The sequence below is a fragment of the Prunus avium genome, chromosome 4 (assembly GCF_965620075.1).
Source record: "Prunus avium chromosome 4, drPruAviu1.hap1.1, whole genome shotgun sequence".
In the NCBI taxonomy this organism is placed as follows: Eukaryota; Viridiplantae; Streptophyta; class Magnoliopsida; order Rosales; family Rosaceae; genus Prunus; species Prunus avium.
Genome location: NC_142287.1, coordinates 25,617,411 through 25,645,291, shown reverse-complemented (window position 1 = coordinate 25,645,291; position 27,881 = coordinate 25,617,411). Strand labels below are relative to the sequence as shown.

The following is a 27,881-nucleotide window of genomic DNA, read 5'->3' as shown; positions in this document are numbered from 1 at the left end:
AAAACAAGTTTGATGGTTAATTTATATTCTAGAGTGGCATTTAATACATTAAATTAGTTGTTTTATATTTTTCTAATTATAATAATTCAATACACGAAAGGCTTACGCTTCAATGCTTTAAGGCTTACGTCTCGCCTCATGAGGCATAAAATGCCTCACCTTAACGTGTCGCCTTTCAAAACATTGCTCATAGCAGAGAGGGAGAAAATAGGATCCGGAGCCTCTGCATTTAGAGCTGGTGCATTTACCCTCATTTCGCAAAATCTAGAGTGTTGTAATAATCTAACCCCTAGAACATGACACATCATCAAGTTTTTTTCTTCTTTTCTAAATAGACGTTAAGTTTAGAGCGTGTTTCTTGTCTCTTTTTTTTTCTTCTTCCGCGTTAAATGAATATTCAAATCCAAATGAAATGGAAAAACTCCAAGATTCTTGAACAGGTAATTTCTTTGAAGTAAAAATAAAGACACATCCATTGCAATTTGATTATGAGGGGAAGGAAAATTACTTTCCCAATCAAAAGAAAAAAAAATTATGAGGGGAAGGAGATGACGACCAAAAAGCCCTCTTGTGAAGCCAGAAAACGCATGAAACACCGAAAAAAAAGCAAAAAACTATTTTAACTTGGTTGGGTTTGAAGATTAATAAAACCATGGACAGTTTTCCATTGAATCCCAAGAGGCATCAGTCAAGCATGGAGAAAGGAGATGACCAAAACGCAAAAAAGAAAAAAAACTTGTTGTAAATTGAGGAGACATGAACGCGAAGAAACAAAAAGAACTCCAACCTAATAGCAATAGTTAACGCATGTTATGTCTGTTTAGAGAAGAAAAAAACTTGATGATGTGTCATATTTTAAGTTGTTAGATTATGGCCTAAATTTAGCGAAATGCAAATAAATACACCGTCCCTAAATGCAGAAGCTCGGGATCTGACAAAATACACATGCATACAGGACCTTTAGGGCAAAACTATTCATTCGGCTTTCGTTTGATTTCTTTGACATTTACTCCCATTCATGGCAGAGAGAATCCAAGCAGGGCCTAATCCTTCTTTTATAGAGCCCAGATTCAACTATACATGCGTGCGCGTGTGTATAACATAGACAATTCTAAACTTAAATAATTAACCCCACACTGATTTGAGCAAAAGACACTTCAAATAAGCTTAATTATATTTCGACATGGCTCTATTTCTGCGACTGTTTGTCCACAGAAAGCTGTATTTCATCATACATGTTCAAGGATTTAACATTAGCCACCGTTTCCGGCTGCCTATTTCCTAATGTTGGCGCTGGTTCTTCACAAGACAGCTTTGAAAATTGGCCCTGCAAAGTGCTTCCTTTGGCTTCACCTACTTGCACATTCTTGCTTTCCATAACTCTGACTTCCGGTTCCTTGATGCAATAATTTTCCTTGCATTGCTCCACACATTCAAAAATTTCCATTTTGGAGTCAACTTCTGATTGCAGCAGATCCTTGGGATTCATTTGGCTGATATCTGATTCTGTGGTGCCTACTTCGATCTGGCAACCAATTCCCTCTGATGGCTGGACAGTGAGTTCAACTTCAGCTTGTAATTCCTGCAAATTCTTGCCTTCAAGTCCAATCTCTGCATCGACGACCATTCTGTCAGCATGACATTTTCCATCCGATTGCTTTACGGACTCAACATCAGTTTTAGCACCCAATGCAGATTCCATTTGTGTTTCCTTTTCAGCACCAGTGTTGTTACCAGAACATTTTTCATCAGGTTGCTGGACAAACCCAATAATGGTTTCTCTGGATTGAATACCTACATCAGTTGATCCGCCTGTTTCTAATGTTGATGCACCAGCTTTGTTATCACCACCAATGAATAATTTGCTACCTTCCAATTCTTGTAACTTAACACCTTCTACAAATTCATTTTCTGCTTCAACACCAGTTTTGTTTCTGCAAGAAATATCATCCAAATGCTGTCCAAACTTGTCCTTGGGATCTTCTTGAGAACACAAACCTTCTTTTCTCATTTCTCCCGCTCGTAAGGGTAATGTATCACCTGGTCCAGTATCACCCAAGAATATAACTTTCTCAGAGAAAAGAAGAAAGGTCAGCAGATAGAGAAGAGATGAAAAAAATAACTTACCAGAATGCCTATGTGCTATCTGATTTCCATACAAGGGTTTTTTGAGCAAAATTGTTCCAGGAAAAACCATCAAGTTGATCTTGTTCAAACTCCGCTTTTCACTGTCTTCTACAGGTACAAAGCCAAAACCCTCTGTCCATGTCGCCACCAAATCTGGAATGGCAGCTACGACAAGCTTTTCCACCTTAAAAGATAATAGCATCTACAAAGAAAGAGACATATTAACATGAATCAATTAGAAAGACTTAAATGATAAAAATCTGCTGGACCAGTGAATTCCAAAATTGGAGCTCGAACTTGTAAGATATATATTTTACATCTATACCTCTTCAATAGCAGTGACAAGGCGTCGGCACATTCCCTGGCGACGGTATCGACTGCAAGTTGCAATAAGCGGCATCTCTGCAACTGCTGTTCCATGCACCCTGCCAAAAACAAAGGTTAGCAAAATATTCCTATACAAAAAAACGGTTACAGAGGCAACAACCTAGTCATGCTCATATGTTCAAAACTCACAACCGGGAAGCAGTAAGAAACCCTGAAAACTTAGATTTGTAAAGAATTGAGAATCCACATTGAAATTGGTTATGCCTAGTTAAAGACAGGAGAGCTAAGAAGAACAGAAGAAAAGTTCAGACAGTGTGGGTGTGCAGAACCACATACATGTACCAAAATGATAGTGATGCATACACAAAGATGTCAATGCCAAGTATTCAAAACCTCCAACCATCAGGTCTTGGCAATGCAACCTAATTAATGCTCTCCACACAGAAAAAAGAAAAGTTATGAGAAACCATTTGCTACAGCAGGTAATCCTACGATGTGAGCCACCAATTATTTTATATTCGAACAGTATTCTTGAATGCTAAAAGAATCCAAAGAATTAAACTTTTGCAATAGAACAGTTTCTCTTTTTCTATATATTTTTTTTCTGTTGGGTCTGAGCGGCTGGGAAGGGTAATTTTTTACTTAATGGTTGTACCAACTTCCGTTGCATTCCATACATAAAACTCATACCCCTCAATGAATATATTGCAGCCATATGACAAGCCACATGGTGCGCCCCATCATTGAGTAAAAGAGTTCTCTAAGGGAGCATTAGTCATTTCTTCTCATTTATTATTGAAGTCAAGAGCATAATGTCCATGAACCACTGAGGTTTGGGTGAAGTGTATAGAAAAGGAAAATTATCTCACAATTTGGATGTTCGTTTTTTTTAAGGAAAAAAAAACCATGACAACAGATATCAACGACTAAAATAATGAGGATGCAAGCTGTAGATTTAAACAATAGATCAAAATATTGATGTGAAGTCTGATATGAAATTAATATCACAAGAACTGAGCAACTAACAAAAAAACATTACACGAAAACTGGAAAATCGACTCCCTACAAACAGCTTCATTTCAGTGCTACCTGATTGATGCTACAGATATCAACACATCATCTTTCTCCAAGACTGCAGCGTAAAAGCCTTGAAAATTCAAACGTGCAAAATCTGACCTGAAGGTTACATACAAAATTAATAAGCAATTCATAGAAACAAATGACCAATTGAGAAGCCACTTTCACTTAAAAGAAATGACAGCAAATTGGAAGAGGAAGTGATACTTCATATATAACTGTACCCAAAGATACACTTTAAGAGCCCTACTTATCAGAGCAATGAATAGCCATTACTGGCCAAAGAAAAGGATAATCTCATTAAAAGGTGTGAGGTGAACATGTGGAAGGGATAGAAAACACCAACCATAAACAAGACTGAAATTCTGTAGAAATAAAAAAATTATACAAAAGTAACATCAGTAGTTAATGTGCACCCATATCAGTTCAATATTTCTTAAAATAACAAATTTCACAAGCTTCACAAAGAGAGAGAATAACACAGGTCAGAAGATTATCAGGGCTTGACCAAAAAAAAAAAGAGAGAAGATTATCAGGGCTGTTCACTACAGAGATGATCTCACCCCCAATTGTATAAAACATGGGGTATCATGTCTATGCCAGTTCTAGGATCGACCATAGACAAAAAGCATTCCTCCATGATTGTAAGAGCAACAGCTAATCTTGTGTTGCATTCCGCCTTCAGCGCAAACCGTTGAGCAGAATGAACCTTTTGGTCATCATGAATGCATCTAAGAAGTGTCCACGAAAATCCATCAGCAACATGATTAATGTAGCCAACGCGAGATTGAAGACCTGAATAAACCTACACACCGACGTTAAAAAAGTAATCAAATTAATCAAAACCAGAAAGAGTAGTAAATGAAGACTGATAAATTCATGTTGCTCTCTAAAAAATTTACATTGCTCTTTCATAGAACTTATGACAACTTGGAAGAAGAAAATCACAAGGAACAAAGAAACAACTACTAGGGTCATCGCTACAACCAAATAAAGATCATCACTAATGCCTCTTTTAGTTATGAAGGCTAGTTATGCCTCTTTTAGGCTTTAGGACGGCAGGCTTTTATCTTGAAACGTAAAATGAATTACATCGATGACAACTGAAATAGCAAAACGAAAAATAAAATAAAATAGATGATGACAACGATAGAATAATGAAAGAGAAAATTCAAGTAAATTGAGAAGAAGAAAAAATTGCTTATCTTCAACTTTGTGCTTTGCATGGAATAAGAGAAAATTCAAATTTATCATAAGTAAAACTAATGAAATTGAAGGGAGAAACTATAAGGCAGGGCCTAACACGATCATTTGAACCATAAAAGAACTAGAAAGAGTGATAGGGAACCAACTGAAAATAAATAATGTTAGCAGAGTTATTTCGGATAAAATTCTTAACTGCAAAATGCCATCACATACAAGTTATATAATAAATAAATAAAACAGATTTGTTTAAGTAAGATTGCTGCCCTAATTAAAAAGAAAGTAGTTCTCAATATAATTTGCAAGACAATCAACATTTTGTAAGTGTTTGCCTGAATATTAGGATGATGCTTTGGGAAAGCAAAACCACCATATTTCATTTATAGAAAAAAGTGTTTGTAATAACATTGCAAGTCCTTACTTTACCAATAAAACAGCGCCATGAAAAATCATTAATTTATTTATGGGTAAAACATGACAGATCATCTATGTTAGAAGATTCGTAAGATAATACAAAATTACCTCCTGACAGCTTCTATCACAGAACCAAGAATCCAGTATGGCTCCATATGCATATTTTTCTTTCATGCATGCCTCATGATCTGTTCATAAAAGTTAAAATTATTTGGTAAACTAGACAATTTAAAGAAAAAATAACATAACTAAAAGGGTAAGTCCAACTTAACCACAAGATGGTCACTAATAACAGACAGGAAATTAATTAGAACCAAGATAATAATAAATAATACTAAAAATATTAGAAAAACAGTTCCTAGAGGTCTAATAGGAAAAAAAGGGACAAGAGAAGAAAATAATAAATACATCCTTACTTCAAAGAATTGGATTCAACTTCATTACACAAAGGAGATACAGTATGAAAACTCATAAACAAAATTACTTTTGATAAATTATGGCAATTAATTTCCCATTTTGATATATAATACTTCTGTTTCTAATCAACTCCAACATGCTTCAAAAGCAACACGTTGTCTGGAAATAGTTAAACAGTATGCCAATTGAATATTTACAATACAAACTAAAATCTACTAATGGAAAAACATAGATTAAAATCTAGGTCACATTATGATGAAATCATCCACTTCCTTAATAAATACCTTTTTGCATTGACATATCCATCAAAGGAAATAGTGAAAATATTACTTATATACTTCTAAGAAGGGTAATTACCACATTAAATTAGGTACCATATTATATTTTAACATGTACATGCCACATCAAACTATTCCAAAGTTATCTACATGTACTGAAAGCAGTTTAGGTACAAGAAAGATAATCTAGAAACGAGAAAATTACATTTATGTTCACACTGTGAACATTTAAATCCATCAGAAGTACTTGATGCCTCTTTATCATTGACGAAATCACCACATATCCAACAGGTGCAGTTTGGGCAGTACCAGCTGCCTTCAGGAAGCTCCTGAAGTTCAAATGCAAAAACAGATAATTAGTTAACAGTAAGAGGAAAACAAGCAAAAACTCCAAAATAGTCACAACTCAACACAAAATCCTGATAAGAATGAAAACCCAAAGGTTATTAAATTGATAATCTATAGCCTGAAATTATGGAAACAAATATTATCGTTCTAGAAACAAAATAAAATAAAAAGAAGACATTCAAACAATAACTGATTAATATGATAACTATTCCTCCAATGGCATCAAGACTTAAAATACAAAGCTAGCATGCGTTCTGGAGCAACACAAACAGAAGCTTGTATTCAAATCAATCACGAACAACTTCTCCCCCCAGACGTACATGATGCAAAAGTTATGCCAGCATAGCATTGAAGAGTATGGATATATAAAATAAGGAGAAGAATTCAGGAAAGAGAACCAGCATAAATATACAATACTAGCGAAAGCAAACCTGCAGAGACAAACAAGCCTGATGAAAAGTAGAGGGGCAGTTATCACAGCATATCAACTCGCCACCATCACCACAAAGTCCACATGAATCATCATTTTGATCATTTTCATCAGCTCGCACAACTTGGGTTCCCCTTTTCCTGCTTTTGTATTCAGCTGACCAGGCTTGAAGCTGGCATAAGGTGAAGGGCTGACCAGATTCCATAAAAAGATTCAAACATGGACGATTCTGTTTGAACCCACTATGAGACTTGAACTCAGAAACTGTAATTACTTTACTGCAACACTTACAAAAAATGCCATCCCTGGTAACCAGACCATCTATAAGGACAGCACCGTCCTTGGGATTCCGATACTGAATGACATCATTCAAAGATATGACACCAGCATCAATTAACCAAGACAAAACTGTTCGCACTCCTGCAGAATACCACTTTCCATCCTTAAAGTGCTTTCCCCCACTACCCAGGCTTCTTGGAAGCAACTTGCAACGGCTCTTTTGGCTTTTACCCTTCCTTTGAGCTCTTGATTTGCTGGCTTTCTTTCTAGAAAAATAACGAGCAGGGCTAGGGCTAAAATCTTTGTTTTTAAAAATAGCTGAAACCAACAAGTCATCATCTTCAATTTGGCATCTAGACGATTTCCTTTTTCCAGTTTTAAAATCATCACATTCACGATTAATCCTCATCAACTTTGAGCATTTTCTCCCAATCTGTTGCTGGCAGGAGTCGAGAGGTAAGGACGTCCTGCGACTTCCTTTACATATTTTATTACCTGTAAATTCATCCTGGACCACTTTCAACTTTGACTGGGTACCATTAGCATCAATACACTGTGAATCAGCATTCTCAGTAGAAGTAAAACCAAAAAGGCCACTTTGGTATATCGAGCTTGGTTCAATTTCGGATATCTTTTTAGACTTCCTACGTATTTTTCTTTTCAAAAGATCACTTGTGCAGTTTCGTTGGTACTCTAATGATCCCTGCAGAGCACTTTCCAGCTTATCATCAACCTTGTCTCCCTGCAATTCATCTTTTTCCTCAGAATAATCCACTGATACATCTTCCATAACTTCCTTAGTTGTTTCTACATCAAGTCCGGAACTCTGTTTATTAAAGCTTGGGGAATTTGCATTGCTATCTTGGTGAGGAGATACAGCTTCAGAACCTCCATGCACATTGTTACATTTTCTGGAAGTAATAGGTTCATCACGACGAGTAGCTGACTGGATGCAAGTGCCACCAGACCCACAAACTGGTAAGGAAGTGAAATCCAGACTACTTGTTCTATTTTCAATTCTATTCCCAGCATTCACCAAGCACTGACATTCTACATTAGCTGAATCATTAGATTGGCCCGTAAGCAATTTCACTTCCTCGTGACTTGTCCGTCCATAAAATCCCTCAGGAACTGCCAATCCAGCCCCGCTGACCAGAGTTGAATCACAGAGGGGAGCTGACGCATCTTCCTGAGCACAGCAATTTTTTATATTATTGCCACTAGTCAAGGCCAAAGAAGAATCAGTCTCATGGTTTGGGTCAATAACTAAACTCTGACTTGCTTTAACAATCTCTCCCTTTCTCAGACTGCCAATCTTTCTCTCAATGAACACGACACTCACAAAAGGATCTAAAAGCCTCCACCAATAAGCCAATGCAGCGTCAGGTTCTGGATGATTCATCTCTTTCTCAATATTTGCTAAAGCACCAGATAGATCTGACCAGAACTGACTGATATCGGCCCACTCCTTTGGATCATCTTCCTGCAGCAAACTGTACCTATCCGCAAACAAAAGTTCTCCACATAACCGCCAAGCTTTGGGGAACTCACGAATATATTTTCCCTTAGGTGTTTTATAAACAGACTCCATATAACTTCTACTAGGTCTTTTTCTCCTCTCAATATGCCATCCTGCAGCTTCAAGCAAGCGAGCAACATGACATTGGAGAACTGGACGAGGGTCCTTACTAGCGTCTATCTTCAAGGCAACATCGGATACATCCAAAACAGGAGCTTCGAATCCCTTGGGTTTTCCCTCAGCATGTAGAGGAGTTTCCAATTTATCCAGAACAGTGACTACTGGACTTGCAACCAGAAGCCTGGCTGAGAAGCTCTCATGCAAAACAGGTGAAGCAATAGCTTTACCTACACATACTTCCTTTCTATCATCCCCATCTGAGGTTGGCAATCTGCACTTTGGAACATCTGGGTCACCTACTATGCCCGCTTTGTCAAGTTCTGCAAGTTTCTTTAACAAATAGCAACTAGTTGTGACTCCCTGACTAGAAGATTCGACCAAACGAAACGTAACCGTATCAGAGAAAGAGTTTGTAGCTGGATCAGACGTGCCAGAAACCATTTCCTTTGGAACTACTGATGAAATGACCTTTCCTAAACCAGGTTTGGTATTAGAAAGCTCATCAACTGAAAACTTCATTCTCTTAACAGTCACATCGTCTTCATTCCTATCTAACAAAGCAGATCTGTCCAAGCAAAACGCCGGTGCAGAGGTTTCTCTAAATTCCTCGGTTGCATTATAAAACTCCTCCAAACAAGTATTTTTAGAGGATGAGTGACTCGTCACAACTGAGTTTTCACTGTTTGATGACAGTGCTCCGTCTGTGTTCTTACTTGAATTATCACATTCAAAGTTAATCACTCCAGTAACAAGACATCTCTTACTAGCGCCACCAATGTCTTGACCAAAGAAAACCTCTGTGAATATACAACGCTCAGTTTTGGATCCTTCAACCCCATCATCATGCAAATCCTCAATTTCTTTGCTGAGAAACATCTCTAACAACTGACTGCAGTTCCACTTGACCCACAGTCTTCCTTATGTTTCCTTATTTGCTCTACATATAACCACCAGTACAAAATGTGACCAACTGATCTACCATGCTGTAAATTATGCTGTTGAAATCTGGAATCTTTTCTTGACAAACTAATGCATAGGAAAGAAAAAGGCGAACCTCATCATTGCTGAAGTAGAGGTATAATTATTTAATAATTACCATAAATCCCTCAAAGCCAACAAGGAAATGCTGCGTACTTTCATTGATTAACATCTCCAACAATTGGCATCAATTCCAATTCGTTCAGTCTCTTCCTTTCTTTGCTGAATATGTATATCCAGCATCAGAAAAGGTGAGCGCTACTACATTGCTTCATTCTCAAATCACTGCATATAAAAGAATAGTGTTCCTCATCATAGCTGATGTTTTAGCATAAAACCATCCAACTATTGCTACAAAATCTGCAATAACAAGGAAAAAAGCATATTAAACTTAGAGGATGCATATCATATAATTAAATTAATTATGTGTTATTTATAGTCAACCCAACGAAGATTATCAACAACTGCACAGCAGATTAACAACAACCGCATAGCAGATTAACAACAACCAAACATCACTAAAAATGCTGCAACAATACTGCAAAAAATAACTAGCATTAAACAGGTATGGCAGAACTGAACTATAAACTTCAACTCTGGCATTATCTCAATAGCTTCTAAAAGACAAAACAGTCAAACTCCCCTTCCCCCAATTAGGACAATCACACAATTAACTCTATGCATTGTAGCAGCCAACAATGTTCTGTTCAAATTCAAATCCAATCCAAATCCATCCCACTAGGATTCGATACCATAACAAAGAAATAGATCCAGCAGTTAGTTCAAATTTAACTCTTAGCAGCTGGCCATAATCAGATCAAAGCTGGAAGCCAGTATAGGCGACCCAACGATAGTTTTGAAATCCATTTAAATTTTTTGGTAATAACGATTATTATATATTCACTGATAGCTTATATAGATAATTTCTTAAAAAGTGTGTACATCTACTACAGATATTCAAGTTTTAATGGAATTTCAGTATGTGGACGTTTTGGTTTCAAATTCCAAATTCCAAATTCCATATTCTCTCTCTCACATAGGCACACACATAAGGTTTCTATATAAAGTCCTGTTTGTCATATGTTGGACTCGATATGGATGGTTGAGATGTACGGTAGGTGAGATGCATCTCAACCATCCATATATGATCTCATCTAAGAACCTTATTTAAGGCCCATTTGAGACAAGTTTTGTGTAGGTGTGTACACTACTCCAAATAAGTTACCTAACCTAAATAACATTTTACCAAAAAAGTGCTCACATAGTTTAACTTCACTGTCTTTTCTTCTAATCAAAGTAATTGCCTAGACAAAATTGCTAAATGCATTTAATTACTATATTGTTACTAAATAAAAGAAAATTACAAGCGAACAAGATTTGCATTCACTGTGTTTTATTATTCTTAACTTTGCATCAATAACAATTGCAATCACATCAATAAATGAATAACTATAATAATAAATAAGAGGGACTCCTAGAACATAAACTATAAGATCGTACATTTACATGTTCAGACATGTTTACTAAAACTTGTTCAAGTGAAAAGAACAGCTTCCGTTAGGAGTGAAACTTATAGGCATTTGTTAACTCCGTTCTTGCCTTTGCACTCCCATCACTGAATTAATATCTAATAACAAACAAAAGGCAACCAGTAGCTTGAAATCTTTATTCTTGTATTCTGCTTTATAAATTAACTCATGTTCAGACATCCTTACTCGGACTTATCTGAAGATCAAGTCAAGAGCTGCCAATTATGGGCAGATATAGGGAATCAGTATGACTACAGTCCTGTCATGCTCTTACATAGAAGAAGAATATAAATATTTGCACTATAACATCGGATTTCAAAAATATAGATATCTCCTTAAAGAAACAAAAAATTTAGTTAAATCTATTTATGGTCCCCCTAATATAAAAATTCTAGTTTTGCCTCTGCTGAGGAAGAATGAATCGTCAACAATATTATTAATGACACAGGTTTTCATTCACAGTACACCACAATTTATATTAGAAGTACCCTTCATGCATCGATGACCACACAAGTAAATATCTGCAGTCTTGAAAAGTGGGGAGAGGAGACAGTGGTACATTCAATATTTAAATTAACATAAACAAATGGAGAAAAGAATGCAGAAATTGAATTTGACAACAAACAAGGCAATCACTGGGCTTGCCTGAAGTGTAAAAATGTCTAGACTGCTTTCTTGCAACACCACTGCCAGTATATACATGATACAGTAAAGGAATGTGCAAAATGCTTGCAAAAACTTCAAAGTTTGTAAGATAAGATGTTAAAGAGAGAAAGAGACACCGAGGGGGAGATAGAAAGAGAGACTGGGGGGAAGAGATAGAGAGACTAAGGCGAAGAGAGAAAGACTGAGAGGAAGAGACACAGAGAGAGAGAGAGACACACACACACACACACACTAAGTGAAGCAGAATGACACAAAAAGAAATGTAAAAAAAGAGAGCCATATATACATCTGTTTACATATATGCGTTCATTTCATACAAATACAGGTATATTTTTTGCTGTTGATGAGCATTCAAACAAGGGGCACACACATGCACACAGAGACCGGGAGAAGGAGAGAGTGATAGAGAGAGAGTTAGAGAGAGAGGGAGCATAAAGAAAAAGGGATTTAACTTCAGCTTCAAGCCTTCAGTACCACGAAGTGGATTAGATCCAACCAGGAAAGATGGTTTGCACCCCCTTAGTTACTGAGCAGATGCCCCACAAAAATGCAATACTCATAACTCAATTCACTATACGTCTTAGAGAATGGCATACATCTAAGGGTGATAAGATATGATAGTTACAATATATGTTTTTACGTATTGATGACTCAAGATCTGCGGTATTTCGTGTACATGATGGCTTTCCTTTTTAGGGCAACGGTAGGAGGAAGATATATGATACACACGCACTTATATATCTTGAGAGAGAGAGAGAGAGAGAGAGAGAGAGAACGTGACAGAATGAGTAATAGTCACAAGAATGGCACTTGGCTATCATTTAGCGTAAGTGCATGGCAACAGCCAAAATGACACCCAAAGCTTTGACTTGAAAGAAATTAATTTGGAACGTAAGATCAGTCTCCACTGGTTCCTCTTCATTTGTTGTAAAATGCAATTGGAAACAGCAACTAATAAAAACCAAAGTGGCTGAAATCTTAATTCTAATGATAATGATATTGTTTTGGAACATAGGATCAGTCATATTTATGGTCTTAAGTAATCGTCCGGTTTTAATTGCATGGTGAAGAGGACCGAGTTGAGACCATAAATACAGTGACTAATCTCACAATCCAAAACAACATTATTGTCTATTAATCTTATGTTCTACGTTGCTTTCACTAATCTTACATTCCAAAACAAAATATAAATACAATGAATGTTTTGTTTCTTATAAATAAATAAACAAAAATTATCAGTTACTAACTTGCTTTTGCCATGCATTTCACACCAAACTAAATTTCGAGGAAAATAAATAAAGAAACATTATTGTTCTAAACCATCTTGTTCATCACAAGATGGTCATTGTCAAATATCAACCTAGTCAGGAAATAAACACACACCGCAACAAAAAACAGTCCAATGGCTCTATAAAGGAGTGGAGCCTCATAAGAAAAAAGGATAAGAAACTTCAAGAAAGAAGACATGCGGATGGTTCAATTCCCCCACCCATAGTGCAACCTCTTTTTTACTTTCACATGTCGTAATTTAGCTTAGCTTTCATGAATTTAAAGTTTAAAAAAGGCCCCTCGAAAGAAAATCCATCATGAAATAAGTGCGACGTAAAAAAAAACAAGCCGGCAAAAAATGGCACCTCCTAGGCTTGCATGAAGTCTCCATTGTGACCCCAAAGTAGAATACGAAATAATGTTTTTTACTCTTGTGGTGGCATCTTCTAAATGCTAAGCCTAAATTTATCCCTCAAATCACCTAAGAACTCTCCATTGTGACCCCAAATTAGAATACTAAATAATGTTAAGATTTATATGCAAATTCCTAAAACTGGAAAAAACAGTAAATAGATATTAATCAAAATAAGACCTATGACAAATACGTTACCAGTATAAAAATTCCCAATCATACACACAATTGCACTAAGAAATAGAGAGAGGGTGTGAGAGCTTTCCTAGGCAACCACAGGATATACCACCCATGCATTCAATCCTAGGGGCAAGAAACCTCATAAACACCAAAGCAAACGAAAAATCATCAACATTTAACCACAAACCCGTTATGAGAACTGAATGAAACATCAAAAGCAAAACATCCTAAAAAAATCCCACCATTATGCAGATCAAAACCCATCAAATCAATCCTGATAAAATTCACATTTTCCGATTGAAGAAATCACATTTCAGTCCCTCCCAAACACCACGCACCACAAGAGTAAAAAAGATAAACAAACAAATCAACAAAAACCCAGAAAGGTACCTCCTCACCAATGCAATGCATTTTCTGATCAACATGCAAAGAAGATGGAAGCACAAAATTGGTGATAGGGTTTCAAAAATTGGTGAAAAAATTTAAAGGGTTTTGGCAATTAATGATAAAACAAATAAATCAGCTGAAAAACAGGCGAATTGGGAGAGGAAAAAAAAACTCACCTTGCGATACAGTTTCTAAGCAACATGCAAACAAGATCAGAGCACAAAATTGGGATTAGGGTTTTGAAATTGGTGAGGAAAGGCTAATGGGTTTGGCTGAGTGGAGATTCTGGAGAAGATAAAGAGGTGGAGCAGAAAAGGGCATTTGCTTTGGGCCTCATCACTTAAACCAAAACTCCAGCAGAATGAGGGCTTTTGAGAACCCGGAAAGTGCTCCCATGTACAACAGATGGCATGTACTTTCTTCTCTCTCTTTACTCTATACCATTTCCCATGTGAGTGTATGTCATCTGATTTGTAACCTCCACCCTCTCTCTCTCTCCAAAGCCACTATGCTTTGTCCCTTTCCTTTTTTTGAACCTCGCATAAACCCCCCAAATTGGGGTTTATAATATTGTCACGCTCATAATGATTATGGATATGTTATTGATTTAGTTGCCTAATCTGTTTTTACAATTTTGGTATGCTTCTTGGTGATTAAAAGAGGGGGTTCTTACTTTCTTGTAGCCGGAATTGTAGACTATCATGTTATGGTTGTTGACATTAAAGATTGCTTTGTGCTGCATCTGCTCATGTGGGTTTTAGACAGTTTTTCTCCTCGTTATGGCTGTCAACATTTGAGATTGTATGTGCTGCAGCTGCTCAAATAACAAGAAAAACTGTTAAATTCTCGACAGATATAATAATTTGCAAATCACATATATTCCGTCAATTAATGTTTTTGCATATGTGACCAGTATAGGGTGACTGTTTACTACTGACACACGTCTATGCAAAATCGTAAGATCATGTATGGGACTGATGTTAATGCTAAGAAAGCAAGGAAGTTTACGACCTGATGACAGGGAAACCGGCATCAAATGTAATTACCGGTCCTAAGGTAGCAAAATTCCTTGTTAGATAAGTTATAACGCATAGAAAATGCGTAATAATCTTATAGCACTATCTCATAGAGAGATTCGATGAGATAGACATGTATGTAGATGTAGGTTACCTTAACTTGGATAGAAAGACCCTATAAAACTTCACTACTCGAAATTTACAACTCATCTTATTCTCACTCTTTTATTACTTTTCCTCTTTACGGTTGGTTTAATGTTGCTTTGAGCTGAACTTAGGGTCATTATTAGACTGCAACTACCTATGTGCTTTGTGTCAAAGATTTTTGTGTACTTTGAAGAACTAGTTATTAGATTATTAGATAGATATATGGGTGGATTGAAAACATTAGTGTAGCTGTGGAAGAGACACAAGAATGGAAACTTTGACTTCGTAGATTTGTGGGCAATAACGTCAATGCATTTATATATAGTTTACATAGTGCGCCAATCTTCAAAACAAGCAAGAAGCAAAGCGCCGTGGGAACATGCACTTGATTTGGTTTTCTTTCATAATTGCTATACAAGGAGTGCTCGTTCTCAAACAAACGAGACATGTTTGTGCTTTTAGATCCATGTACTTATTTACTAAATTTGGGTCTAGTTGTTGGAATTCTATCTAGTAATTTTGGGTATCATCCAATAGGGGTTTGTTTGTATTCAATGCAAAATTCATACAATGATTGGCATTGCATGCGTGGCCAAGCTACATCTCAAGCACGCCTTCGACAAGGAGAGCGTGGGACGTAGACTCGTGAAGCTCGAGCAATGTGTGACGTAGACTCATGAAGCTCGAGCTTTGGACTATATAACGCACTTCACAATAAGAGTTTGACTCTCATCCTTGTAATTAATAACCTAATATAATCATGACATCAATAATGGAGGGAAATTTTATGTACTTCTTATTGGGCTTTTTGGGCCTAGAAGACAAACTGGTCTATATTCATAAGAGTAAAGATTGGGCTTCTGGGTTGGCCCACAAAAGAGACAGCAAAGCAAAGACTGAAAATCCTCCATTATCCAACAGCTTCACATAACCCGGAAGCCATTGAGACATTCTAGAAGCACCGCAAAACCTCCGGAGGCCAAATGGCACTCTGTCACTTGACCCCTCCACGCTCATTTCTCTTGGGCTCGTCTCCTTCTTATTATATATCCAGTCTCAAATTGAAACCCACAGTCCCTTCTGTCAAAAAGCGCTTCTTCTCCTTCTCAATCTCAGCAGCAATGGCTTCTGCTTCTCCTGCTAAGAAGGTAACGACTACAACAGCTGAACTTCGGCTCTTTTTCTGATTTTGACAATTTTTTGTTTGTGTTTGTAAGAGTGAGATTGACTGTGAAAGTGGAAGCAGGTTTTGGTTCCGATTGCCAATGGCACGGAGCCGATGGAGGCGGTGATCACCATCGACGTTCTGCGTCGAGCTGGAGCCGATGTTACTGTGGCTTCTGTGGAAAAGCAGCTTCGCGTTGAAGCCTGCCATGGCGTTAAGATCATCGCTGATGTTTTGATTTCCGATTGTAGCAAAGGCGTCTTCGATCTCATCACTTTACCCGTACATACTCTCTTCTATCTCTCTCTCTGCAAAATTTCAAAGTTCTAATGCACAAACACTAACACATACATATATATATATATATATATGTATGTATGTGTTAGTGTTTGTGCATTAGAACTTTGAAATTTTGCAGCTTGTTTTGTTGCTGACAAAAATATAAATGAAAAGGAAAATTTGTGCTAATATTACTTCTCCACATTTCCAACAACTTGGATTTTTGAGTGTCTTTGTTTCCGTTTACCTTGTGATGGACCTGGAGAGACTGAGAGTTATGCTTACTTAAAGCAGCTGTATTTAGTTTTTAGAGTGTAGGCTTTTTGGTTGCTCATGCCCAAATGACCATAGGTATATACATAAGATTACATATGGTACCAAATGGCACTATTTTATTTCCAAGCAATATCCCAATGCACCGCCAACTGCCTATTAAAGGGATGTTTTCATGTAACTTTGATGTCATCCATAACATATCAGGGTTGGAGGAACTCTTTTTATCTTCGTTTGCTTGTATTATTCCCTCTCTTCAGCTTCTCTGATTGTGATTTATTGGTTGATTATTGCAATGTGCCGACTCCTTTTTAGTTTAGTTTCAATTGAATTTGAATTATCTGTTTTTTTTTTTGGGTGCTACAGGGGGGCATGCCAGGTGCTGCCAATCTTAAGAATAGTGAGGTTCTGGAAAGCCTGGTGAAGAAGCAGGCCGCAGATGGGAAGCTCTATGCCGCGATCTGTGCTTCACCTGCAGTGGCATTTGGGTCATGGGGTGTGTTGAAGGGACTGAAAGTAAGATCTCTAAGCACCTTTCAATATTTCATTATTTGTTTTGCATAATAAAATTATGATTAGTGTTTCTTATGGTTCCTGAAATGACTAAATCTGAACTTGTGGGCTGTATTGGTTTTTGACAGGCAACTTGCTATCCATCATTTATGGATCAGTTAGCATCTAGCGCAACTACTGTTGAAGCAAGAGTGCAGGTGGATGGCAAAGCTGTGACTAGTCGTGGACCTGGTACTACCATGGAGTTTGCTGTTGTGCTGGTTGAACAATTGTATGGGAAAGAAAAAGCTGATGAAGTATCTGGGCCACTGGTATATACTTCTCAATATCCTTCTTTTTGGCTGGTTGTCATTCTACTGGTGGCTTTATTGTCAAGTGATTTCAAAGCTGTTCATTGTCTGGAAAAATGAAAATAAATATGATCTGCTATGATCTGGCTTTCACCTGTTACCTTTAATTCAAGGCTTGTGATGCGCGTGTAACTGCATTTTTGTACTCAGGTAATGCGTTCCAACCATGGGGATGAATATATCATAACTGAGCTAAACCCAGTTGAGTGGACTCCCAATGATTCCCCAAAGGTAAACATTTGATTTTATTGTATATTTCTTATTGGGGCATTGCCTTACTGTTACTTTAATTTTTTGGGCTTGTGTTGGTTCATTTTTTAGCGAAGGACAATATTTGAAAACAATATTGTGTGTGGATTACTTTGTCTACTTGTGTTAGGCAGCTTTAAGTAGCTTTAGCGCAAGTTGCATTCAGATGGGGGAAGCCCAAAAAAGGGGAAAAAAGAAGTAGCTATACTGGAGTGCTCTACTTGGTACTAGTGATATACACATGCAAATTTGCCTAGGATTATTTCAGGTTTCCACAAGTTACCTTTGAATTTAGAGTGGTGGTAAAAATTTCACAAATGAGCAACGATAATTTGTGACATGACAGTAAGAATTATTGACTTGATTTAAGGTGCTATATAATGTAGTTTATAAACTCTTTCGCGTCTGTTATTTCTTTAGATTCTTGTACCTATTGCAAATGGCACAGAGGAAATGGAAGCTACTATGATCATTGATATTCTACGACGAGCGAAAGCAAATGTTGTGGTGGCCTCTGTAGAGGATCAACTAGAAATTCTTGCTTCTCGCAAAGTTAAACTGGAGGCAGATGTGCTCCTTGATGAGGCTGCCAAACTTTCATATGACCTAATTGTTTTGCCTGTAAGTCGGGTTTCAATCCAGCTCGCTGCTGTTTAGCTATTACTATTTACCAATTCATCAGCCTAACCGTATTCTTTGTTTTTTTTCTTTCAGGGTGGACTTGGTGGTGCCCAAGCATTTGCAAAATCAGAAAAGCTCGTGAATATGTTAAAAAAACAGAGGGATTCACAAAGACCTTATGGAGCGATCTGTGCCTCCCCAGCTCTAGTTTTGGAACCCCATGGCTTACTCAAGGTATGCCCTATAAAATGTTTTGAGATCTTTCTTTTCTCCTTAAATGGACCACTCCCCTGACTCTGAGACCTTCATTAATGTTGCACAACCATGACAATCGCATTTTCAATTGTGTGCAACTCCATTAACACTGCCCAATTCTTACTGCAGCTCGTTGGGTTCTGGAGTGTACTAACTGGAACTACTTTATAGTCAATTCACTGAACCATTCTGCTTCTTGTATTGTATAAACCCATAACAACAACTTATTTCTTTCCAAACCTTATATTTCTCTATCTATGCTGTTTGAATTTCATGTTATTGACCAATGAGTTGTTAGTCCAGTGGTTGGGACTCTAGTTGGGCCCTGGCATGTGGTCAGGGGTTCGACTCCCATCAAGGTACCTATCTAGCAATTTGCTAGTGTTTCCTGCTCCCAAAAATTGTAGGGTTCGGCGGTGGGCCCCAGTTTGGAAGCTGAGTCACCAAAGTCGACAAAGTGGAGTTCTTGGTTTCCAAAAAAATAAAATCATGTTATTGACAGTGTCTGCATTTTGAAACATTTTGAAATAACTACTTTTATGCTCTTCCCCTTTAGTGTTTGTTATTGTTAATTGTTGTTGCATCCAGTTGTGAATTTTGTTTTCCTTTGATTCAGGGCAAAAAGGCCACTGCGTTCCCCGCAATGTGCGACAAGCTGTCAGATAAAAGTGAAATCGAGAACAGGGTAGTGGTTGATGGCAACCTCATCACCAGCAGAGGACCAGGAACTTCCATTGAGTTTGCTCTAGGAATTGTTGAGAAGTTTTTCGGGCGCAAGAAAGCAATAGAGCTTGCTAAGGTAATGCTTTTCGTTCACCCTTAGAGTTTTTCGTTAGCGTATAATGTGTACGTCCTTACTTTTGGGACACTACTAGCGAAAGCAGAAAGCTTGAGTCATATCTGAGTATGAATCCTTTGTGAGGTTATGTTCAAGATTTTGTATATAAATAAATGTGTAAACGACTGAATTATGATAAAGCTATGGTTAGTATTTCTAATTTCACTGTCTATAAAAGAGTTTACTTTTCATATTATTATTTTTCTTTTTAAACAAAAAGTACAGCTAACCTTAGCCAAAGTTTGATACCTAAACCTCTGTCTCTCGAGTTGTACTTGAAACCCTTCTTGGTACTACAATTCGGCTGAAACAGCACTTCTTAGCATACAGCCCAGACGTTAATGGTGTTTTGGGGCCTTAGGCAGTAGAGCAACGTCTTTAGCAGTAGGATTATATATATATTTCTTTTATTTTTTATATTTACTTGAACTATTTGGCATTGGAATTACTAAGAAAGTGTCGGCTAAGTGCCAATCTCCCCAAAAATACAAATTAAAAATTCAAGAACTTGATGTATTGAGTTGAAATTATCAAAGAAGGTGGCTGCTAGCTAAGTGCTCATCTCCTCAATAGTTAAAGAATGAAAAACAAAGTGTTTGCATTCCTTTGAAAGGAATGTACAATAGTTGAGGAATGTTCTGCAATGGGATAACTCGACATATCTCATTAATTGGTTTAATTAAGGGAGCTGATTTTCTCACTCATCTTTCGCTTATTCACACTCTCTTTTGTTTTTCGTTTTTAGTACTTTTGTAATTACAGTGTAACGAAAAGGGAGTGGAAAAATCACCACCCTTAATTATCCGTAATCCGTTTAACAATAAAACATGTCAAGTCACTGAGTGGAAAAATCACCACCCTAAATTGATTCATTGAATGTTGAAAATTCAAACGTGTTTGGTACAGAAAATTCATTTCTATATTAACGATGCCCAAAAAAAAAAAATTCTGTCAAAGGAAACGATTTCATTACCAAATTATATCGACTGTTGCAACACGTGGGAAGATCTTTTCGTTGACTCTTTTCCAGGTTTATGCGATATTTTCTCAGTCCGAGTTCATGCATATGTGAAGTTTTTTTTTTCTTCTTCTTTTGGTTGTAAAATATCACCAATAATGTAGTTGTTTACTTGTGACCATTAGGTAATATTTTATTAGTTAATTTCTTTAAAATTGGGGAATTTAAGGGTAGCATCCAAGAAACTTTTAACTCTATATAAAAAAATAGTCTAGAGAAAAAGAAAAGACATACTCAAAATTATCTCAAAATTTTTTCCTTTAAAATTTTGACAAATAGATGAAGACTTTTGTTTTATAAAGTTAAGCACGTGATTGACCAAAAAAGAGTTTAGCTCATGTGAGCGACTTTTCAAATTAATATATTGATCATTAATGTATGCGCGACTCATATTTCATCAACAATCAGAGATTTCTTACGCATTCTCTTACGTACTTGCCTTCACAAAACCTTTTTGTAAAAGTAACACAAAATTTTCACTCTTTCATTCATGTGGAGGTAGAAGTTTCTTCTTTTTGCTACAAAATAATTGGGAGGGATCAAATATAAAACACATAATATTATATATCAACTGATCTAAACCAAGGCCACACACATCCGCCCACGGGTTTAGTAATAGATTAGATGCTGGCCTTCACATTTGACCATGTTCCAATTATTTAATCGTAGTAAGACTATTCACAATGGTTGTTCAATAATTCAATGCAATAGTTCAATATTTTTGCATCTATTGAATTGAACTACAGTTTTACTTGTAATTGTACAGTTCAATAGCTTCAAATCAATTTACGTACTCAAATAAAATAAAATAGATCTTTAAAAAGAGATCAATTTTGAATATTATTTGAAAAAAAAATTAATTGCTGTATTTTTTGAAAACATCTTGCTTCTGCATGCAAGTCATTGGTCGCGGGGCCCTCAATATAGAATTCTTGCACTTGACCCCTCCACGCTCATTTCTCTTGGGCTCATCTCCTTCTTGCTATATATCCAAACTCAAACCCACAATCCCTTCTCTCAAAAAGCTCCTCTTCTCCTTCTCCATCTCCATCTCAGCAGCAATGGCCTCTGCTTCTCCTGCTAAGAAGGTAACGACCACCACTGTTCAGCTCTTTTTCTGATTTCGACTATTTTGTTTGTTTTTGTGTGTGTGTTTGTAAGAGTGAGATTGAGTGTGAAAGTGGAAGCAGGTTTTGGTTCCAATTGCGAATGGCACGGAGCGGATTGAGGCAGTGACCATCATCGACGTTCTGCGTAGAGCTGGAGCAGATGTTACTGTGGCTTCTGTGGAGAAGAAGCTTCGCGTTGAAGCCTGCAATGGCGTGATCATCGCTGATGTTTTGATTTCCGATTGTAGCAAAAGCGTCTTCGATCTCATCGCTCTACCCGTACATACTCTCTCTCTCTCTCTCTCTCTCTCTCTCTCTCTCTCTCTCTATATATATATATATATATATATATATATATATATGCATGTATCATTGTGTTTGTATTAGAACTTTGAATTTTGCAGCTTGTTTGGTTGCTCACAAAAGTAGACATGAAAATGACAATTTGTGCTAATATTACTTATTACTTCTCCACAAAACAAGAAAACACACGAATATTGTGGAACAAACTTGGGATTTTTGAATTTGTAGTTCGCCATTGAGAGCAGATAAAAGTGAGTTTGTAGTTCGCTAACTTGTATTTAGTTTTGTTGAGTGTATGCATAAGATTACATATGTTGCTTAATGGCACTATTTTATTTTCAGAGCAATGTCCCAATGCACCCTCAACTGCCAATTAAAGGGATGTTTTCGTGTAATTTTGATGTCATCCATAACATATCAGGGTTGGAGGAACTCTTTTTATCTTTGTTTGCTTGTATTATTCCCTCTCTCCAGCTTCTCTTATTGTGCTTTATTGCTTGCTTACTGCAATGTGCTGACTCCTCTTTAGTTTAGCTCCAACTGAATTTGAATTTATCTATTTTTTTTGTTCTATAGGGAGGTGTTAAAGGTGCTACCAATCTTAAGAATAATGAGGTTCTGGAAAGCTTGGTGAAGAAGCAGGCCGCAGAAGGGAAGCTCTATGCGGCGATCTGTGCTTCACCTGCAATGGCATTTGGACCATGGGGTGTGTTGAAAGGACTGAAAGTAAGATCTCTTAGCACGCACCTGCCAATATTTCATTATTTGTTATGTATGCATAGTAAAATTATAAATTGCATTGGTTTTTGACAGGCAACTGGCCATCCATTATTTATGGAGCAATTAGCATCTAGCGCAATCGCTGTTGAATCAAGAGTTCAGGTGGATGGCAAAGCTGTGACTAGTCGTGGACCGGGTACTGCCATGGAGTTTGCTGTTGCGCTGGTTGAGCAATTGTATGGGAAAGAAAAAGCTGATGAACTATCTGAGTTCCTGGTATATACTTTCTCAATATCCTTCTTTTTGGCTGGTTTTCATATTCTACTGGTGGATTTCTTTTCAATTGATTTCAAAGCTAGTCGTTGTCTGGGAAAATGAAAATAAATATGATCTGCTATGATCTCGCTTTCACCTGTTACCTTTGATTCAAGGCTTGTGATGCGTGTGTAACTGTATTTTTTATACTCAGGTCATGCGTTCCAACCACAGGAATGAATACATCATAACTGAACTAAACCCAGTTGAGTGGACTCCCAATGATTCCCCAAAGGTGAACATTTGATTTTCATAGGCAAATTTGCCTAAGATTATTTCAGGTTTCCACAAGTTACTTATGAATTGAGAGTGGTAGTAAAAATTTTGCAAATAAGCAACGATAATTTGTGACATGACAGTAAGAATTATTGACTTGACTTAAGGTGCTATATAATGTAGTGTATAAACTCTTTCGTGTGTGTTATCCTTTAGATTCTTGTACCTATTGCAAATGGCACAGAGGAAATGGAAGCTGTTATGATCATTGATATTCTACGACGAGCGAAAGCAAATGTTGTGGTGGCCTCTGTAGAGGATCAACTAGAAATTGTTGCTTCTTGCAAAGTTAAACTGGAGGCAGATGTGCTCCTTGACGAAGCTGCCAAACTTTCATATGACCTAATTGTTTTGCCTGTAAGTCGGGTTTCAATCCAGCTCGCTGCTGTTTAGCCATTACTATTTACCAATTGATCAGCCTAACCGTATTCTTTGTTTTTTTTCTTTCAGGGTGGACTTGATAGTGCCCCAACATTTGCAAAATCAGAAAAGCTCGTGAATATGTTAAAAAAGCAGAGGGATTCACAGAGACCTTATGGAGCGATATGTGCATCCCCAGCTCTAGTTTTGGAACCCCATGGCTTACTCAAGGTATCCCCTATAAAATGTTATGAGAACTAATCATTATGCTTCTTGCATTGTACAAACTCATCACAAGAACTTATTTTATTTTCCTTTCAATCCAGGGCAAAAAGGCCACAGCGTTCCCCCCAGTGTCCGACAAGCTGTCAGATAGAAGTGAAATCGAGAAAAGGGTAGTGATTGATGGCAACCTCATCACCGGCAAAGGAGCAGGAACTTCCATGGAGTTTGCTCTAGGAATTGTTGAGAAGTTTTTCGGGCTCAAGGAAGCAATAGAGAGTGCGAAGATAATGGTTTTCGTTCATCCTTAGAGTTTTTATTTGCGTATAATGTGTACGTCCCTACTTTCAGGACACTACTAGCCAAAGCGGAATGCTGGATTCATCTCTGAGTATTAATCCTTTGTGAGGTTATGTGCAAGATTTTGTATATAATCCGACTGAATTATGATAATGCTATGGTTAGTATCTATAATTTCAGTGTCTAAAAGAGTTTACTTTTCATATTAATTTTTGTTTCTTTTTAAACAAAAAGTACAGCTAACCTTAGACAAACAGCACTTCTGTTCTGTACAAGGAAAAAGGAAATGTCCATTTTAGCATACAGTCCAGACGTTAATGGCGTTTTTGGGCCTAAGGCAGTAGAGCAATGTCTTTAGCAGTAGGATTATGTATTTTTTTTTCTTTTCTTTCTAATATCTACTTGAACTAATTGGTATTAGAATTACAAAGAAAATGTCTGCTAAGTGCCAATCTCCTCAAAAGCACAAATTAAAAATTCAAGAACTTGATGTATTGAGTTGAAATTATCAAAGAAAGGGGCTGCTAAGTGCCCATTTCCTCAAATAGGATAATGAAAAGAAAAAAAAATCCATTTATAAGACGCGAGACAAGTTTGCTTTCATTTGAAAGGAATAATACAATATTTGAGGAATGTTCTGTAATTGGACAACTTGACATGTTTTCTTACAGAGACTTTAAATTGTATTAAGCATTCGGATATTAGGACTTGAATCTAGGACATTTTCTAGAGAAATAATTGCTCTAAACCAGTTTATTAGTTTAATTAACGGTTTGACAATAAAACATATCAAACTATCTAGTCACGGAATGTTGCAAAAATAATTTTAATAATGTAAATAAGATGTCATGGTGTTTTGAAATAACAAAAGGATCCCTAGATGATAGCTACCTAGTTGTGAGTTGTTTAAAAGTTTTTAGCTTAAAACTAAGCAACCCAGTTTTGACAAAACAACAAAAAACGAAGAAACCTAAAAGCAATCCAAGCAATCAGATTTGTTTAATTTATTTTGGGCCTAAATTGATAAAATTGATTAATTGTATGTTGAAATTCACACGTGTTTAGTACAGGAAATTCATTTCTATATATGTCCAAAACTTTTTTCTCTTTTTTTCTGAAAGGAAATGAACATTTCATTATCAAACTTATAACGACTTTTGCAATCATGAACATACATCCAGTGTTGAGAAAAATAGTAATTAAATAGTAATAATACACATTAAGTTAAAGTAGTGAGTAAAAATATTTCATACAATATAAGGAAAGATCTTTTCGTTAGCATAACTTTTTTTTCCAGGTGTATGCAATATTTTATTATTAATTCTAGCCTTTTGGCTCACGTGGGCGTCAATGCACTTTTTAAAATTATTATACTAATATTTTATTGTTACAAGTTTCTCAGTCCGAATTCATGCATATGTGAAGTGGTTTTTTTTTTCTCCTTTTGGTTGTAAATATCACCAATTATGCAGTTGTTTACTTGCGACCAATATGTAATATCAACAATTTTTTCTATTTTGTTGGTTTTTTTTTTTTTCTATTTTGTTGTTATTCTAATTTTTAGTTTAGTCTAGCATTGTACCCTGGTTTAAAAAAAATTTAGCTAAGCAAAGGATATTTGTTGGAACCAATGATGTGTTAGTTGGAATGATCTAGGCATTTGGTGTGCTCCCAAGTGATTCTGGATTCAAACCTCCGTTGTACCTCTTCATGTGAGTTTTGCCCTCCCTTTCTAACTTTGGCGAAAAAAAAAGGGCATTTGTTGAAATAACTTTTGACAAATAGATGAAGACTTTTAATGTATAAAATTCAGCATGCGTGGAGGATTTTTAAAATTAATATATTGACCATTAATGCATGCATGACTCGCATTTCATCAACAATCAGAAATTTTTTCGCACTCTCTTACACCTTCGCCTTCACAAAATCTTTTGTAAAATTAACACTATTTACAAAAATTTCACTCTTATATATTCATGTGGAGCTAGAAGTTTCATTTTTCCAACAAAAGAAATGGAGGGATGAAATATATAACACAAATAATATATATCAACACTATATATGCTGACCACTTTGGAGAATATTACAGGAGACAGGCACTGTTATCCCCATTGCTCAGCTCTTTCTTTATCCCTCACAATCAAAATTAATTTCGAACCACTTTTTTCCTCGATTGTTTATGGCGGCGACGACTAATCTAAACCAAGGATTGCTAACTAAAATTGAAGAAATGATTAGATGCTGACCTTGACATTTGACCATGTTATTTCTTGGAGTAATCATTCACTTTTTTTGACAATTACCAAAAAGAAAAAAAGGGCCAATCTTGAAAAGTTGGAACCTTGCCAAACTTTTGAGAATTAAAATTCCTGAATTTTTGGTTAGTTCGATCAAACCCTTATGCGTATGTAGATCTGTTCGCATAACTTGTTACACAAGTTATAAAAATTAAAAAAAAAGACGTTCCTTATCAAATACTTGTATTTAGATTTAGTTTAATAATTTTCCCATAAGTACTTATTTTCATATTTAATTAAGCTGTCAAGAGCGACGTTTTAATTATTATTTAGAATCGCTTTTAACGATTTTTAAAATCTGATAGCCAAGATTTTCGTGCTAAAAAAGAGAGGGGACATGAGAATGAATAGTAATTTTATTTTTTAAAAGATAAAATTGGATAACAAATTTATCAAAAAACTCGAGACTAACATACTAAATTTGAAACAAATATATATATTTTGCTGGTCATAATTAGATGTCGAAATAATTTTTAATTTGTCTAATTTTTTCAAGAATAATCTATGGATAAATGCTTGAAAAATAGTCGATTGGATTGTTAAAAAAATATGGACTCTTAACTAATTATTTGAGGGATCCTAAATAAAGTTATGTATATATAATATAGAATAAACTTCAGTTGAGAGATCCCTAAAATAAGCTTATTTGAGGGACACCATTGTGGGGCCGTACACATTGTATTTTTTTAAAATCCTCAATTTTTTAGGTATTTATGCGATGGGCATTCCTGCAAAAAATACTTTAATCCAAAATTATTTGACCACTTAATCGATAGTTGTAGTTTGAGTGTTATCTTTAATCACTAGGATCGTCAATTTTGTTGATCACAATTAGATGTTTTAATGGTTTTCGATTTTGCTAATTTTTGACAAGGATAAGCTTTGAATGAAAATTTAAAAAATAGACTGTTTGGATTGTTAAAATAAAATTGATGTCAGACCCAACAAGGTGTAAGAATTGAAGGGTAAGAATTGAAAAATGGAAGCCGCAGTTATTGTTGCTTTAATTCGTGTAGTTAAATCACAACACTACTATGTCGGCAAATACCAACTCTATGTACAAATTAATAAACTAACATCAAGTTGGTTTGGATTTTGGAGCGTTGTGGCTTATGACGATGCTAGTTGTGAATTGTGAAATTTTATTTTTCTTCCACCAATTTTTTTTAAAAAACTATGCTTATTATTATCCCAATTGTTTATGGTATATTTTCCTGTTTTACCATGAGTTAAAAGAAAGTGCATTATTTTGATCGCCTTTTGTAAATGTCACCAACTTGCCCTTCTTCTTCTTT

At 36.2% G+C, this 27,881-nt stretch overlaps 3 protein-coding genes across 3 annotated transcripts; 2 read left to right on the top strand and 1 right to left on the bottom strand.

The window, feature by feature from the left end:
- Positions 1-1,140: 1,140 nt before the first annotated feature.
- ROS4 (Acyl-CoA N-acyltransferase with RING/FYVE/PHD-type zinc finger protein) lies at positions 1,141-14,626 on the bottom strand. Its single transcript, XM_021968361.2, has 10 exons — positions 14,137-14,626; positions 9,594-9,877; positions 6,623-9,476; positions 6,049-6,172; positions 5,257-5,336; positions 4,095-4,336; positions 3,544-3,630; positions 2,453-2,552; positions 2,128-2,329; positions 1,141-2,040 (listed from the first exon to the last, which is right to left on the bottom strand). The coding sequence occupies exons 3-10, from the start codon at positions 9,413-9,415 to the stop codon at positions 1,190-1,192; spliced, it is 4,479 nt and encodes a 1,492-aa protein (XP_021824053.2). The 5' UTR covers positions 9,416-9,476; positions 9,594-9,877; positions 14,137-14,626; the 3' UTR covers positions 1,141-1,189.
- Positions 14,627-16,085: 1,459 nt separating this feature from the next.
- Positions 16,086-19,826, top strand: LOC110765276 (protein DJ-1 homolog B). Its single transcript, XM_021968363.2, has 8 exons — positions 16,086-16,271; positions 16,370-16,570; positions 17,207-17,356; positions 17,482-17,664; positions 17,854-17,934; positions 18,373-18,573; positions 18,667-18,807; positions 19,445-19,826. The coding sequence occupies exons 1-8, from the start codon at positions 16,107-16,109 to the stop codon at positions 19,649-19,651; spliced, it is 1,329 nt and encodes a 442-aa protein (XP_021824055.1). The 5' UTR covers positions 16,086-16,106; the 3' UTR covers positions 19,652-19,826.
- A 1,781-nt stretch (positions 19,827-21,607) lies between these two features.
- LOC110748287 (protein DJ-1 homolog B-like) lies at positions 21,608-24,442 on the top strand. The gene is made up of 8 exons (XM_088252515.1): positions 21,608-21,772; positions 21,875-22,072; positions 22,673-22,822; positions 22,910-23,092; positions 23,286-23,366; positions 23,564-23,764; positions 23,858-23,998; positions 24,094-24,442. Exons 1-8 carry the CDS (start codon positions 21,746-21,748, stop codon positions 24,298-24,300), a joined length of 1,188 nt encoding a protein of 395 aa, XP_088108641.1. The 5' UTR covers positions 21,608-21,745; the 3' UTR covers positions 24,301-24,442.
- The last annotated feature ends 3,439 nt before the right edge of the window (positions 24,443-27,881 follow it).

What these genes read in the sequence shown, in the direction of transcription:
- ROS4 (XM_021968361.2), bottom strand. Translation starts at nt 9,415, where the DNA reads ATGTTTCTCAGCAAAGAAATTGAGGATTTGCATGATGATGGGGTTGAA. An exon ending in GTGATAGAAGCTGTCAGGAG is followed by an intron (nt 4,337 to 5,256) that starts GTAATTTTGTAT and finishes GTCGGTGTGTAG; the next exon opens with GTTTATTCAGGTCTTCAATC. An exon ending in ATATCTGTAGCATCAATCAG is followed by an intron (nt 2,553 to 3,543) that starts GTAGCACTGAAA and finishes TGTTTTTGGCAG; the next exon opens with GGTGCATGGAACAGCAGTTG.
- LOC110765276 (XM_021968363.2), top strand. Translation starts at nt 16,107, where the DNA reads ATGGCACTCTGTCACTTGACCCCTCCACGCTCATTTCTCTTGGGCTCG. An exon ending in ATGAAGTATCTGGGCCACTG is followed by an intron (nt 17,665 to 17,853) that starts GTATATACTTCT and finishes TTTTGTACTCAG; the next exon opens with GTAATGCGTTCCAACCATGG. An exon ending in CTCCCAATGATTCCCCAAAG is followed by an intron (nt 17,935 to 18,372) that starts GTAAACATTTGA and finishes TTATTTCTTTAG; the next exon opens with ATTCTTGTACCTATTGCAAA.
- LOC110748287 (XM_088252515.1), top strand. Translation starts at nt 21,746, where the DNA reads ATGGCCTCTGCTTCTCCTGCTAAGAAG. An exon ending in ATGACCTAATTGTTTTGCCT is followed by an intron (nt 23,765 to 23,857) that starts GTAAGTCGGGTT and finishes TTTTTCTTTCAG; the next exon opens with GGTGGACTTGATAGTGCCCC. An exon ending in AACCCCATGGCTTACTCAAG is followed by an intron (nt 23,999 to 24,093) that starts GTATCCCCTATA and finishes CTTTCAATCCAG; the next exon opens with GGCAAAAAGGCCACAGCGTT.